At 35.9% G+C, this 17326-nt stretch overlaps 1 protein-coding gene across 4 annotated transcripts in view; it reads left to right on the forward strand.

The window, feature by feature from the left end:
• GALNTL6 (polypeptide N-acetylgalactosaminyltransferase like 6) overlaps positions 1-17326 on the forward strand; it is a 967667-nt gene that overhangs the window by 452511 nt on the left and 497830 nt on the right. For all 4 annotated transcript variants that reach the window (XM_036888959.2, XM_036888958.2, XM_036888957.2 and 1 more), the window contains one exon: positions 10648-10814. In XM_036888959.2, the coding sequence (XP_036744854.1) occupies positions 10648-10814 (167 nt within the window). The remainder of the gene's footprint in view (positions 1-10647; positions 10815-17326) is intronic.

Genomic DNA, 17326 nt, shown 5'->3' on the forward strand with positions numbered 1-17326 from the left:
CCTTTAAGACTTCCAAAAAGCGCTCGCCAAAACAAAACAGCAAAAAAATAAAATAAAATAAAATAAATGGGCGCTCGCTTTTCTTATGTCCTCTGTCGCCCAGCCTCCAGTGCCTGCTCACTGTTCTTGCTGCCCTGTTTTCCTAGTATCCAGGGCCCTGCACTCTGGCCCGGATGGCGGGGGCTGGGTGCTCGGCAGTCCTGGGCTCCGTCTCCCTCCCGCTCTGCCTGCTCTTCTCCCGCCGGGTGCTGGGGGGAGGGGCGCTCGGCTCCCGCCGGGCCGGGGCTTGTATCTCACCCCCTTCGCGAGGCGCTGGGTTCTCTCAGGTGCGGGTGTGGTCTGGATGTTGTCCTGTGTCCTCTGGTCTTTATTCTAGGAAGGGTTGTCTTTGTTATATTTTCATAGATATTTGTGGTTTTGGGAGGAGATTTCCGCTGCTCTACTCACACCGTCATCTTCCGCCCCTCTCTAATTTTCTATCATTCATTGCATATGAAAACAAAGACAAAATATCTCCAATTTATAATCTAAGCTTTTACCTTAAAAAGCCTGAAAAAAGGAGCAAAATAAATTCAGAGTGAATTTCTTACTGTAATTGTGGAATTGTCTCTATTTCCTTGCAGTTCTACCACTTTTGCTTCCTGTGTTTGGCAACTGTTACCAGGTGCATGAACACTTGGATTGTTATGTCCTCTTGATGAACTGATCTCTTTATGATGAAATGAGCTTTTATATCCTGGTGGTCGTCTTTGCTTTGAAATCTATTTTGTTCACTAGTAATGAAGCCGATTTTGCTTTCTTATGTTGCTGTTAGCATGCTGTATTGTCTTCTGTCCTTCACTTTGAACCTCACTTGCATCTGTATGTCGAAAATGGGGTTTGTCAGTCGAAGCAGGCAGAATATGGCAGCCTGCCTTTTATTTGCCCAGTTAGACTGTTTATGCTCAATGTGCCTACTGATGTGGTTTGGCTCAAATTCACCATTTCACTATTGCATTTCTGCTTGTACCATTCAGTCTTATTCTCTCTCTCCTCTCTCTCTGCCTCTGTTTGAATTAATTATACATTTTATTACTCCATTTACTTTCTTTTTTGGGGGAGTGTAGATATAACTCTTTCTTGTGTTATTTTAGTGGTTGTGCTATTAAGAATGTAGATATAACTCTTTCTTGTTTTATTTTAGTGGTTCTTTAGGGTTGATAGAATATAACATTAGTTTATCATAGTCTACTTTTAAATATTATTAGATGTCTTCATTTGTAGAATAAGAACCTATAACAGTACATGTCCATTTCTCCATTTCTGGCCTTGATGTTGATATTGCTGCATATTTTGTATCAATTTATGTTGTAAATCTCAAAGTATGTTGCTACTCATTTTTGCTGTATTCTAATCAACTATCTTTCAAAATAATAATTCTGTTAAATAGTAATAAAAGTTATTTTGTCATTTGCCATCATAATTACCTTTGTTCTTTGTTTTTGTCTAGATGTAGACTTCCATTTGGTATAACTTTTCTGAATGATTTCCTGTAATGTTTATTATTGTACAGGTCTTCTGATAAATGAGTTCATTCAATATTTGTCTGAATTTTTTTTTTACTTTGGTTTTTGAAACATATTTTCATTGATAAAGAGAACTAGGCTTATTTTTCTCTTTTGCATTTCTGTTCTGAAAGGTGTCCCACCTCCTCACTATTTTGCATTATTTCTAACAAGTCTGCTGTCATTTTTGTCTGTGTTCTCTGGACTTCTATGTGGTTTTTTTTTTTAAATTTTCTGGCTGCTTTTAAGATTGTGCCATTATCACTGATTTTAAATTTAATTATGTCTACTTGTCTTATTTCCCTGTCAGTGTAATATTAGTGACCCAGAAGACCCGGAGGTCCAGGCCTTCTTAGGGCCTTTATTCAAATGATAATTAGCAGAACTGTTTGTTATAGGCACTTATTCATTCATACTATTGAATGGCTCATTTCCTAAAATATTTATGGAAAATAAATTGTACATTTCACAAAAATGTTTGAGCTAATAAAATAATTGCCTATGCCCTTTAAAAATATTATAATATTTAATAATTGTAATAGTTTGGATTAATATAAACATGTCATAAAAATACCAAAGATACAATGAGGTTTCCAAAAGATTATGTAATCAAAAGTGAAGAATATTAGATTCTAATTCTTTGCTCTTTATTACGTAGCTGTGTGAGTAATACTTTGCAAAAAAGTGTAAGCTCTTTAAGTTAGAAAGTGTCTCATCATTGTCTCACTTCTTCACACAGTGCCCTGTCTTGCCAATTTTCTTATAAAATAATTTGTTTAACTCTTTAAAACTCTAAGAATCTTGGTTCCCAAGTAAATGAGGGACTAAATGTGATGATTTCTGAAATGTCCTGGCAGCTCTGCTTCTGTAGATGTGACATCTTATGTAATTTTTTTGTCTATGAAGTAATTGAATCTTCTTGAATTTTTCCATTAAATGTAGCCTACCAGGCAGTTTTCTTTTCTTCCGTTTCCTTTCTTGTTTGAAAGAAGGCAGACAACTAAAATGGTTGTGTTCATTATCTTTGCCAAATACTTCTGATTATATTCCTTCTAGACCCACAGGATTACTCTTCCTGGGTCCTTGGGCTATGTGACTAATTCTGACCAAGTTATAAACAACAAGCAATATGTCATTTTAGAGACAGACCGTTTAATTAGCAGCTTCAGAGCTGTGTACTCGCTTACCTCTGGCAGAGCAATTTACCGTGGTTCCGATGCTGGCCGTTCGCACAGACCACAGTGGGCGGGACCCTCCCGCCTCCCAGAGCGGTACAAGTATAAGAAATGAGAAAGGCTCCTTCTGAGCTATTGGGATTGGCTGTTGTTTTTGACCACATCATAGCTTCCCAACTGATATATTTAAGTAGATAGGAAAAACCCCAATGAAACAAAAAATAAGGCCATACTCCAGATCAGCTCACATAGTGATCTAAGGATTGAAATATGCAAATACTTTCATCCTGATACTCTAATCTTGCAACCCAAGAATTTGAATTTTTTTAATGTCAGTTTTGACATTGTATCCAAAACCAAGCGCTCAGCCTTAGGCGGTGAGAAGCAGTGGTGGTGAGGAGAAAATGAAGGTCTCCAGAATCTTGAGTATAAATATATCTAAATACCCACAGTATAAATGTTGATAATGTTGCATGAGTAATAAGTTTTCTCTTTTAGACAAAAAAATGTATCAGTAATAAGTCTGGTACTTATTTCAGTATCTGTAATTAACATTTATTTTTGGCCTGTTCCTATTGTTGAAAGAACCAGTTACTTTTTGTGTGTGAAACCAATGGAATTATAAAGATAAATTAATGTAAGTGTGAAAGGAATGAGATTAAGTAGGTTTAAAATAAACATGCTGTTAAACCAAATGTATTTTTCTTTCTCACTTTAGCAAATGCCAATAGAGAATATCAGGCAATGTGTGTGTATTCTGTTTTGGGAAAACAGAAGAGTATGAGAAATTTTCTATTGAAGTTTATTTTCCTTACTGAGAATAGTCTAGCAGAATGTTTACAGGCTAATTTAGTTTTTTTGTCAGCTTTTAAAATGCCTTCATGATTTGTCATTTCTCTCAAGTAACTTTTTAAAAGATGTAAACTATTTCTTTTATCCCTTTGGTGTATTTAAAATTTGAAGAATGTTTTTTCAATTCATTTAGATCAATTGGTACTTAACAAATAGATGTTAAGTAAAATCATTTACTTAAATAGCTCATCTCTGGGATTCCTAAACTCTAAGTTAAATCTAAGCAAATTATTATTTAAAAATAATACAGCAATATGACATGATGTAATTACAAGTATTTTCATTCATATCCCTATAAACTGAATGCAACAACTGCCTCAATTTGGCCCTATTTTAGCTGTGAATTTGCTCCATTATCTATAACTATAAACCTATACATTGTTTAACTTTTATTTCTTTAACACAGTTGCATATTGCTACATTGTCTTCACATTTAACAAATTTGCATTCTCAACCTGATTTGAGGTAAACCTCAAGTCAGTTTGCAGATTCTTAATAAACCTCCGGATATGATATGATTTCAGTATTTCTAGAGATGCCGCAACATAGTCATCCAGACTACAACTTCATGAATCCAATGGCTGAGTTTGGAAGTGAATCCAATTTTCTTTGGAGCAGGCTAAGTACTAGAATGACTAAGTATAAATCAGCCAGATTAAACACTGTCACAAAGAGGCTGGTTCTCCTTAGAGTAAAAATCAGATCACACTTGCATTATTTTTCGCCCAAACAATTACAGTCTCTTATCTTTCTGTCTCTTGTCTGCTATCTGCCATGCATTGTCTGCCCTGAAGCCAGAGGAGTGTGTAAACACGACCCTGTCTTCTTTATTATTAACAATATGTGAAATACTTCACATTGACTGCAGGCTAATGTCCACATTCTTCAGCATCACATTCAGGATGCTTCATGATCTGTTCTCCATGTACAGACTCATCTATTAAGACTGCCCTAATTCTTTCAGACAAAGTTAGTCTTCTTTCCTTCGGATTCTCATTGCCTGTGGGCCATCTATGCACCACTGGTCTCATTTGAGTCTGCTTGTGTTACATTTCTGTCCATTGGTCTGGGAATCCTTAAGGGAAGGAACTGTAATTTATGCATCTTTGTATCCTAAGTGTCTCTCACTTTCCCTCATGCAGTTTCTGTCTCTCCCAATTTCATATCTTCTTCCAGAGGACTTGACAGGTGAAATAATACCAACGAAAACAACTAGAATAACAGCAACATCATAACGATAATATTTATCAAACTGTTACCACTATCAGATATAATACATACTAAGTGCTTTGCATGGGTTACCTAATGTAGTTCACATTAGCACATTATGAAGAAGGATCCTATTCCTTTTTTGCCCCTGTGCTCCCCCATGTGAGAGAACTAGTTGTAAATAACTTGCCAATTTTCACACAGGTGTAAGGGGCAAAGCCATCATTTGAACTACATAGCCTGATGTATAAGGTGTGATTTTTTGATAGGGCTTGGGAAACAATTATCAGCACAAGATATTAGTGAGTTTTCAGTTGAAAAAATAAATTACAGACATTTATGTAAAGAAGTTAACTAGACGACTAATAGTCTACTAATTAGAATAAGGCTATTTTCATATGTACACCCTGTAAAGTCCTCAAAGTTGTATTACATAGGCATAGAGAAGGTTCTGAATAGAACATCAGTAATAATTAAAAAGATGAAAGAATAAAATACATGTGTGATTATTTTTTTAAAATTTATGTTAAAATATTCCCAGGTGTAACAAACTGTAAACTTCATAACTCAACAAAAATATTAAATCTTTCTCAAAAGAATTTTGACCATCTCTTTGAATTCAAAGATTTTTTCTTGCCCAGTATAATTTACATGCCTATGTCTAAGTTGTATTTCCTAGATGCAGATACTGAGACAAAAACCTGAATGCAGTAATTTAAGGAGGAATCACGGCTAGTACCAGGGAGGCAGGGTAAACATGTAGGGGAGGGGAGGGAAGGAGTGGGTCAAAGCCCCTTGGCCAAGATGCTTGTCCCGCGGGCAGCTGGGGCTCGAGGTTCCCGGAAACAATATAGAAACCACTGCAGTTACCCCTCAGCAGGGCGCTTATTCTCCAACTGACATCCTTCAGTGGTTGGCATCTGGTCCAGGGGCGTTAAAGTCCCAGGACTTCTCATCTGCCTTTGATCAGAAATGAGGGGAGCACCTGGATGGCTTTGTGCAGGTGCCCACCATGGGCTCCTGCTGGCAGGTGCTGGCGCAGCGAGCGCTAAGGACTTGTTAGTGGGGCTCCAGCCTACCGCTCACAGGCCCGTCCCTCCCGGAAGGCAGATCTTAACCCTGAGCTGCACATGGACATGCATTTAGTTGCATGTGCAGGCAGAGGTGTGTGTATCATATACACAATTATGGTGTTCAGTGGGATATCTTTGGCACTTTAGCCTTAATGTGGTCACACTGAGCCCACCTTCACCCTCAGCCCTGCACCCTATACACCACGCCCCCACGTCTGCATTCCGTAAGGTCAGTTCCGCATGTCCAGACCACAGGAGTCCTCCTCAACTACTTCTCCCTGACGGTTACCAAGGCACATCGACTCTATTCCTGAGGTTATCTTGAACCTCTTTCACAAGCCGCCTTGAACTGTCTCTTGAATTTCTGCAACACTTTCGTTGGCTCAAGGGCTTCTCCTCAATGTCATGCAGCACCCTCTCAGACTTCTACACCATCCATTTCGCTTTAAAACTGTGACTGTTTATCATTCTGTATCTCCTATTATATCATAAATGTCTTGAAGTAGGGGACAAGGTTTTGCTGTTCTTTTATCTGCATTTTGGATCCTGGCTTATCCTCAACCCCCCAGTAAATCTTTGTGACTTCAGTGAATGAATGAGTAGAGAGGATCCTTCCACCTCTCATGTGTGGTAATAATTTGAGCTCCCATAAATGGAAATTATTGGGAACATTTTTATGAAGAAAGTCTTATTTGCACATGATCAGTCTTGCATCCATTTCTGTCTGTTTTTTCTGAATGGATTGTATGTAGCCATTCAACACCACTTTAAAGTCATAAGCCTATTGATTGCACAGAGGATATTACCCTGAATGCAATTATTATTTAATTAATAAGCAAGGGATATGCAAAACGTCTCATCTTAATGTTTAAAATATAATTTGCCTTCTTGGGATTTCCCAAGAACATTCCAAGTTGCATTTCCCGAGCTTTTCAGATATGATGGTTTCACAGGTGGGGGCAATTATCTTGAATTTTAATATAGGGAAGACAGTCATCTTGGGCCTTTGGCTTTGTTGAAAATAATGATGGCTCTACACAATTATGGCAAGGTGTGATGAATTACTTTAAGCTCTTTTCCAGGTTTGTGCTTTACATGTGAAAGCATCAGTCTCATTACACTCCCTTGCAGATCACTGACAGAACTGTTTCCTATGATATTCCCTATTTTTTTTAGTCTACCAAATGTATATCACAGTGGTTCAACAGCCCTCCCCCTCTCCCCCACCCCCCCCACACTCCCTCTCCTTGGTAACCATTAGTCACTTCTCTGTGTCTTTGAGTCTAATGCTGTTTTGTTCCTTCTGTTTTGTTTTGTTTTTATATTCCACAAATAAGTGAGATCATTTGCTATTTGTCTTCCTCCCCACTGGCTTATTTCACTGAGCATAATACCCTCTAGCTCCATCCATGTTGTTGTAAATGACAGGATTTCTTTTCTTCTTATGGCTGAATAATATTCCATTGTGTATATGTACCACGTCATCTTTATCCATTCATCTATTGCAATAAACATATGGGTGCATATGTCTGTTCAAATCAGGGATTTTATTTTCTTCTGGTAAATTCTTAGGAGTGGAATTACTGGGTCAAATTGTATTTTTAGTTTTAGTTTTCTGAGGAACCTCCATACTGCTTTCCACAGCAGTTCCATCAATTTACATTCCCACCAACAGTGTAGGAGGGCTCCTACTTCTCCACATCCTTGACAGCATTTGTTTCTTGTCCTTTGAATAGTGTCCATCCTAACTGGTGTGAGGTGATACCTCATTGTGGTTTTAATTTGCATCTCCCTGATGATTAGTGATGTGGAGCATCTTTTCATGTGCCTATTGGCCATTTGTATTTCTTCTGTGGAGAAATGTCTGTTCAGGTCATTTGCCCATTTTTTGATCAGGTTATTTGTTTTTTTTGGATGTTGATGTGTCTGAGTTCTTTATATATTTTGGATGTTAACCCCTTATCAGATAAGTCATTTATGAATATATTGTCATATACTGTAGGATTCCTTTTTGTTCTGCTGATGGTGTCCTTTGCTGTACAGAAATGTTTTAGCTTGATATAGTCTCACTTGATCATTTTTTATTTTGTTTCCCTTCCCTGAGGAGATATTTCCAGAAAATAGTTGCTAGGTTTATATTCAAGAGATTTTTGACAAGTTTTCTTCTATGAGTTTCATGGTTTCATGACTTACATTCAGGTCTTTGATCCATTTTGACTTTACTTTGGTGTATGAAGTTAAACAATAATCCAGTTTCATTCTCTTACATGTAGCTGTCCACTATTGCCAGTACCAGTTGTTAAAAAGGCTGTCATTTCCCCATTGTATGTTCATGGATCCTTTATCCTATGTTAATTGACCATATATGCTTGGGTTTATATCTGGGCTCTCTATACTGTTCCATTGATCTATGGGTCTGTTTTTGTGCCAGCACTAAATTGTGTTAATTACTGTGGCTTTGTAGTAGAACTTGAAGTTAGGGAGCATAATATCTCAGCTTTCTCAGGATTTTTGGCTATGTGGGGTCTTTTGTGCTACCATATGAATTTTAGAACTATTTGTTCTAGTTCATTGATGAATGCCATTGGTATTTTGATAGAGATTGCATTAAATCTGTAAATTGCTTTGGGCAGGATGGCCATTTTGATAATACTAAATCTTCCTATCCATGAGCATGGGATAGATTTCCATTTTTTTGGGTCTCCTTTAATTTCTCTCATGACTGCCTGGGAGTTTTCAGAGTATAATTCTTTCACCTCCTTGGTTAGGTTTATTCCTAGATATTTTATTCTTTTTGACGCAATTGTAAATGGAATTGTTTTCCTAATTTCTCTTTCTGCTAGTTCATTGTTCGCGTATAGAAATGGAATAGATTTCTGTGTATTAATTTTGTATCCTGCAACTTTGCAGAATTCAGTTATTAGTTCTAGTAGTTTTGGGGTGGATTCTTTAGGGTTTTTATGTACAATATCAAGTCATCTGCAAACAGTGATAGTTTAACTTCTTCCTTAACAATTTGGATGGATTTTATCTCTTTGTGTTATCTGATTGCCATGGCTAGGACCTCCAGTACTATGCTGAATAAAAGTGGTGAGAATGGACATCCTTGTTTTATTCCTGATCTTAGGGGAAAAGCTTTTAGTGTTTTGCCATTGAGTATGTTAGCTGTAAGTTTGCCATATATGGCCTTAATTATGTTGAGCTACATACCCTCTACGCCCATTTTCTTTTTTAGGTTTTATCATGAATGGATGTTCCATTTTGTTTTTCTTCACCATTTTATGTCATCCTAAAGTTAATCTCAGGTTTCTGTAGCATTTATTGCCCATTTCATGTTATCATTTTGATGATTTTTCCAACTCTTTTCATCGTATTCTGAAACATCAAAATCTACTGTCTTTATAAATATTGTTACAAATAATAAGTTCTGAGATTAAATAATAAAGTTACAGGACAAAATTAGAAATATAATATTTGAATATTAAGTCATTTGTCTTAAATATTTAATTATCATTAATCTCCTAAGATAAACTTTTTGGCTTTAATTACATTTTTTCATATTGTCCTAAGCTGTAGGGCACTATCTCTTGCTTTAGATTGAAAGAAGTATTTCATATATCCTATTGAGATCTTACTAAACTGAAGTGTCGAAATAACTGACTAGAAAAACACATGTTTATGTGATGTTTGGAATTTCTGCTATATTTCCATAAATCTTGGTAGAATCTATGCATAATTCCAAATCATGCTATGGTTTGTTTCCTCATCTTCGGGCAAAAGATGAAGCATTAGATGTTCCTGAAAGTAAACACAAGCTCTGTCTATTTCTAGATTTCCATTCTCTTTAGTTTTTAGGTTATTAATATCAGGAAAAAAATCACTAATTCTGATAACTGCTTGAAATTTTAACTGATTTTAGTTTTGAAGTTACTCAAAGATTTCACAAGCTTCAGTGTATTCATCATCATCAGTGAAAATTGGGCAACTATGTCCAAAGCTGAGCTAGGAATTAAGTGAGATTTGAGACCATGTTCCTGCCCTCACATGGCTTGTAAATTAATTAAATAAATAATAAATATGTAAAAATAACAATCACATGTAGTAAATTGCTTTTAACTATGCCAAAATTTAAAACCTACTTTCTTTTTTGCATCTCAGATTGATTCAGAAGGAGAGAAGCAACATGAGATTTCTTTCTATAATTTCCATTAGTAATATAATAGCGTTTTGGTTGGGATCTTAATGTAATCTTATGGGATTTTATCAGTATATTATTTAAGATTAAATCTTCATTTATTTCAAGCCTGTGTTTCCCCCCCACCAAGAACTATAAATGTAGCCCAGCCATGAAACATAGCAGAACCCAAACTGACTGATGAAGCATAATTATTACAGAAGTTGAATTTCTAAAACTTTCCAGGAAACCCATATAAATCTTAACCATGTGATCAGTGGGAATAATTTTGATACATAAAATTTATCCTTATTACCATTAGATAACAATAGGAAAAATGCACATTAATAAGAGTACAGCATTTCAATGCCCTCCTTACCTGGTATTCGAGCCCCTGATACAAAAGAGCATAGGAAATTATTTCATTATGATGTGAAAAGGGGTCATTAATGAATTCCACGAATGAGTAGAGTAACTGTTACGATGTACAAGCTGTGGGTGGGCAGGTACTAGACAAAGTCTAGTTCTCACAGTTGTCTGATGGCAGGAGTAAATGGCAGTATTAGACATACTGAAGTTTTGCATCTGACGCAGCTTTTTCTCTCCTTTATCCTCCCCAGTTGTAAGCACAAGATGTACCTGGAGAGGTTGCCGAACACCAGCATCATTATCCCGTTTCATAACGAAGGCTGGACGTCACTTCTGCGCACCATACACAGTATAATCAACAGGACCCCAGAGAGCCTTATAGCAGAGATCATTCTCGTAGATGACTTCAGTGACAGAGGTAAGACAGCTAATATTTTATCAGATTTGTCTTCACCTGTTTAATCATTACAGACTTTAAGAAAGACAGAAAAATTATTGTGCTGTTTTTGATTCTATCTGAAAGGCGATCATGATGTTTTGTCTATGTTGTGATTTCATAAATGCTGGTCAAATGCAAAAAAAAATGGAATGAGAAGTTATCAGTGTCATTTGTAGAACTATAAGAAATTTGCATTACACTTCTGTTGTAAATTAGGTGTTGGCAATATGCCTCAAATTCCGCTTTTGGTTTGAGGACAAGCATTGTGAAATATGGTATTGGAAGTACATCTGAGTGGTAAAATATTCCAGTAGAATCATAAAATCTGTTCCTGTTCCTGGAAAGTATCTGTTCTGTTACTGACCAGCATGATACATTTTCCAGGCTGCACTTGGGTTACTTGATAAACATTAGAAATTAAAAGTAACACAAATAAATACTCTGACTTGGCAATTCTGTTTTATCATATTTTAACAATAATAGAAAAAGACTGATATAGTAGTGTAGTAGAGAATTTTTCATCAGTTTGAATATTTTCACCATTCTGATAAACAAAATTTGGTTTATAAGGCAGGGGAATACAAAGTTTCCTGAGATTAGGACTTCAATAATCACATTTGGTCTAAATATGAGAATTGTTAATTCTGCAGGGGAAGTTAAAGTCCCTCTTTCTTGCCTGGTGTGCAGAGAAGAGGAAACCTTTTCTAATGACATTCATCAATTGGGGAATATAATTTCTACCTTAGGTTTCATTGTGCAAAGGAGCTCTGCATAGCTGTCTTGCAAGATATACCTGTAAGGAAGAGCGCCGGTAAAATAGATGGTTGCATATTCTTCTTCTCCCCCACTAGGAAATATATCTTGAGATCAAATGGGTTAATTGAAGTTTTGGATGTTTCACTTACAGCAAAAATGTCATTTTCTTCATCGTATTAAGAAGTTCTATGAAAGTGAAACTGCTCAGTGTGTTCATTTTCAGGTTTCTTTAGCAGAGTTTTTCTTCAGTCATTCACGTCAAATACCGATTCAGGGTTTGCCTAATACTAATATGTGTTGAAGTTTATATGACAAAAATGAGGTTGACATTGTTCCATTAAAATAGTAGACTTCTAACTTGGTAATTTAGATGGGTTTCAGAGCTGCTTTTTGCCCTGCATTGCTTAGGTATATACGTATTCAGTTCTAACCAGGAATACAAGCCAGTGTCTAAACCTGAAATTTATTAATTAAAAATTAATTTAATACATTGATATCTTTCCTTTTTATTTTAAATTCTACCTAAGACTACTTATTTCCAAATAGTCGTTATTACCTCAAGCTAAAAATAGACATTGACGTGGTAAAGGTCAAAAACTTGTTTTTAGTAAAAGAATGAAAAAAGAGAATAAAGATGTGGGTCTGCACGTCGCCAAATAAATCGTATTTTTGTTTGAGCGGTACCAAGAGAAATAAGACCGTGTATCTGTGGAGAATTTTCTTCTTAATTAACTTGGTAAACTACTTAGGACAACAGAATTTTGACCTGGGGGCGATATAGTAAGAAACACTTGGTGGCAGAAAATTGTGGTCTGTAGAGCTTTTCTTTGCTGAATATTTCTCTGGGGGAATTTTTCAACTGCAAGTCTTTAAAGAGAGAGAAATAGCAGCGTCTACATTTGTCTTGATTTCAAATTGCTGTCACCTTTTGTACAACAGCAACTTTGATGGACTGTCCTTCTGGGTGTGTTGTCACGTGGGAAGTAGGTGTGTTACAGAAGGTTGTCAGCGTGAATAGTGTTGGTGAAGAAGGACAGCAGGAAAAGGATTATTTGGGATAGGAATGGTGATTTTGACTTTCCTACCGGTCATTTTCAAGGATAATAATTATTTTAATGCTTTGGTAAATCTTTTTTGATATTTCACTCCTATGAACTATCACGTGAAAGTATTATTTGATGATCATTAAAATTTCAAAAACTTAAATTATTTTAAGCATTGCCTTTTTGAGATTTTCTCAACTGAATCAGATGTAAAGCACAAGAATAACTATCCATTTGCCTACCTGCCTACCTATCTATCTCCTCTCCAGAAGCAACATAGTTAGAGGACATGTGAAGACAAATTGTGGTAATTCGTGACAAGTTGGAAAAAGTAGAACTGTTTAACGTTTAAAAGATCTCTGATTTTACCAATAAATCAGCAATTTACTACAGATAATGAAGAAAAAATAAATTCTAGAGTTTCATCAAATGGAGGATAAATAGGGCATGTTTACTTTCTAAATTATATGAGCAGTCTTACGTCAGTGTTTATCAAAATTCCTTTCAAGATTACTTTAACTATTACAAGGGAAGAAAGGGAGCCCAAGACATTTCTTGCTCGCAGAGCTGCTAAGGCAGAGACCTCTCTCTGTCCCTTTTTATCAATATTACCTGTCACCTTGCTGTTAAATGCTATTATACTTTATACCTTAAGTATACTTGGATTTTTTCGGGGGTGGGGAGGCAACCCTGAAATCATAAGCCTGTAAAATGTAGAGTCACGCTTACCAATTCTTTAGAAATCAAATTAAGAAGGCTAAACACATTTTAAAGAACAAGAAGATATAGCGATTTTGGGCTTCCTTTAGGAAATTATTTCTGAAATGTACGGTCTATATTTATTTTTATTTACAGAACTATATTCCAATTCTGGTATGTGCATCTAAACACCTTTGCACTTAGAGCTTTTCTACATACTCTGTAATGTCCTTTGGCCAAAGGCAATCAGATTTTTACAAAACGTAACTCAAATATCAGTGCTTCATATTTTATGACCTGCAGGACAATAGAATGCCTACACACACACAACAAAGAAAGCCAACATCTTAGTCAGCCATGTTAATAGCATAAAGTATACGTTCAATGTCACTTGAAATTCATCGTTTCCCCAAATGTAAGCATTATAGTGACTGGCAGATTCTGTAGTAGTTGGTTTCCTAGCAAGAGAGGAAGAAAATACTAAAATGCTGTATCATTACAGAATGATTACAAACCTTGCAAAGTGATTTTTTAAAAATCTGTTTGGATAGGGTTGAACCAGTTATGAAATTGCTTTAAAAAAAAAGAAGAAGAAAAGCAATATCCCATCCAGCAGTTCTCAGTTTAGATCTTCCTCAAACAAGCTGGGTAGGCAGAATGTTATTTTAGCCTGGGAGCATAAGCCTACTGCCTGTAAAAGCACGAAGGCACAGGCCTGCAGGTAAATCTTCAGCAACTGTCTTTTTGCTGTCTGAAGTTTACCAAAGTTAGTGAATGTGATTATTATTATTTTTTTCCAGTAAGCTCTCAGAAATGCATTTAACAACTTAACTTGAGGCCCATACCAAGGGTTCATGATGACTTTAAAGCAGGACTGATCCTGGGCTTATCTCCAAATGCCAGGCAACCTAACAGCATCCACATGGAAAATGCTGAAATGTGTGAAATAAGCGGCGGCTTAACCTCAGAGATAGGGGGTGTTTGGACATGACGGTTCTCTAACTTCCTGGTTTTAGATGAATGCAAGTTCATATTGAGGATAGTCACGGGAGAGCGCAGACACGCTTCCCCTAAGGCGAGTAGGAGGAGCCACTGTGCACACACACCAACACCTGCGTGTGCACACTCACTCTTTTTGCCCCTGCTGTCTCCAACTTCCTGGCCTGAAAAGGTAGGCACTGAGTATTTGAGTGTCACAGACTTACGGTGTCCCAAGTACTAGTTAGTGAGAAAACCAGAGCCCAAGACTATCTCTCAATCTAGCAAGGGCAGCGACTTTAAAGAAGTTGGTTAACTTCCGCAGACAGCATAGATCGGGGCTACTCTAAGTGTGGTCCTTGGACCAGCAGCATCGCAGCACAGTGTGGCTTCTTAGAAAAGCAGAAACTCATGCCTCATGCAGATACATCGGGATTTTCATTCTTACAAAATCTATATGTAGTTTCTATGTAATCAATGTTTCAGAATAACTGTCCTGTGCTTCACATTTGGCCTTGAAGCATTAATGAGTAATAGGGATGCGCAAATAGCCTAACTTCTGTTGTTTCTTGTACATTTATTATGAAATAAATTTTTCTGTTTTAATTTTTTAGTGTGTTCTTCATACTGGATTTATAAATCTGTAAGGAAATGGTTGGGGTGAAAATTCTATAGCATTATTTCTGTACCATTTTCTGTATTTTTTTATATTTATTATTTCATTTCTTTGACAGAGTTTGGCATTTTTACAAATTTGTAGACATTTTATCTGCCTTCTTATGAAATCATTTTATAGCACTGTATACTTAGTCTCAGGTTACTGCCTTCAGTTATCCCTTGCCAATTTTTCTTCTTTGTTACAAAAATGCCTTCCAACATTTTGTAGAATTCTTTGCTTTGAAACCTTTCAATAATTTTCATGCCAACTTCAGAAAGAGAAAGAAAATTATGTATAACATGCACAGAAATATTTATATGGAAAAATATATACAAATCAATAGCAAAGCAGTTTCTTTGAAGGTTCCCATTAACATAAAATTCTTAGCCTCTTCACATGGTTGAAAGCTTTTATAAATCCTTAAAATTGTGAGATTCACAAATGGTAGTGATGAATCTTGAATTTCAGGTTCTATTTTACTCAAATAGTCTCCAAGTATACATTAAAGAAGCTTCCATAAGCAGACAAATCAGTTAGCAGAAGCCTTACAACCATTCAAAGTTGGAAAATATCATCGGTGTGAAAAGGTCGTAAAATAGATGAAGAATGACAGTGCATTTCTATTTTGCCTGATAAAATACTAACACTGAAATGCACATAACGATTCTGAGGTGACAGCCAACAAAAATGTCCAGGTGCTGGTCTCCTATTGGGTGCTCCACGAGACTAGGAGACAAGTCATTTTCATGTTGCGGATTTATTGAGAGCTAGTCTCTGTAAATGAATCTTGGAATTGTTTAGATTTAATATTCAAATTTTAAATTGTAAGGAAAATTGCATTTTAAAATAAAAATGTTTCAAATACTAATAAGTAGCAGAAACTAAGAAAACATGATAAAACATAAATGTGTGTCTTTCTATTTGAAATTCAGCATACTCTTTACCAAAGAACTGAGAGAAAGCTGTTCTGATTTCTGCTGATGTTATTGACTATCATGTTGCATAATGGCAAAATGTATGATTTTAATAAAGTTCCGTCTTACAAATTAGTTTAGCATTTGTGGTTGAAAGGGAAACTAAGAAGAGTGACGCTATTTCCTAGGTCAGTAAATAGGAACGTAAAACAGTGCTGTGTTCTCACGGTCAGGGGAGAATCAGCTACAACCCAGAAGAGTAAGTTTTGAATACAAAACCAACTCATAAGAAAGTATTTTTGCATTCATAAAATATGAATATTATTCATCAGTGGCAGAATATGCTTTATGTTGAATCTGTTTCAGAAGGCAAAGCCCTTTTGGGATTTTTCTCTTTCTACTTTAAAAGTAAAAATCCAATCTCACATAATGTGGATGTCTTTTTAAACCAAAGAATGTACCTGGCAAATACGGTGAGCATCATACGTCCTTGTGGGGTATTACTTGTGCCTAGGGGTCTAAGGTAACCTTCTGTTGTCTCTTTTTTCTTCTGTAGAGCAAATGTGAATAAGCTTTCCAGTTTTCAGGCATGTTCACACATGTACAAGCATGATTACCACTAGGAGGCTTTATTTATTCTGGTAGAAACCTATTTTAAGTAAGTGCTTATTTTGCAGGTTAGGATAAAGGATCTTGAGATTCCTGTCTGAATGGTTATGTTATTCCTGGTGAACTGTTTTATGAATTAGCCTGTGTCCTCCCAGCACTGGCAGGTTCAGGACACGACAGATTGTACTCTTCTGTCCTCTAAAGATGATGATACTATATCTAAATTTGATGAAATTAATTTCAGTTTCAGTTCAGTCTCAGTAGGACTTATAATTTACAAAAAAATTGCTGAAAATTTTATACAAATAGACATTTTTATGTGGTTAGTTTTAATAAAAACTATTCAAAAATGTTCTAATACAATGTGAGACTGTAGTTTGAGAGAATTTAAGTCATCAGAATGGATGCTTCTAGGCTAATTTTGAACACAAAAGTAAGCATCTTGGAAAGTGTGTAATAAATGAGAAGGCACAGCCTACATTCATTGTTCAGTCGGAATATGTGTTCACAGTTGAAAACTTTGTTATTATTACTTTTTTTCCCTTTGTCTTTAAAAAAACATTCTGTGTGCTGCAGTGAATAAAACACATAAATTAGCACATACTATAACTCTATTATGAAATGAGTTTAAAATGCCCACATAGAATAGTCAGTCAGTTTAGGGGTTATGGCTACTTATATTTGCTCTGTGAGTCATATTTAAGGTTTTTAAAAATATTTTTCATTTTGAAGAAGTGATAAAATCATCTCATCTGTCATCTTTCTCAAGATCATTATGTTCTTTTGCAGTTATTTTTCTCTTATGTTAGTTTGAAGCATATGAAATTGTCATTT

The sequence above is a fragment of the Manis pentadactyla genome, chromosome 1 (assembly GCF_030020395.1).
Source record: "Manis pentadactyla isolate mManPen7 chromosome 1, mManPen7.hap1, whole genome shotgun sequence".
NCBI lineage: Eukaryota > Metazoa > Chordata > Mammalia > Pholidota > Manidae > Manis > Manis pentadactyla.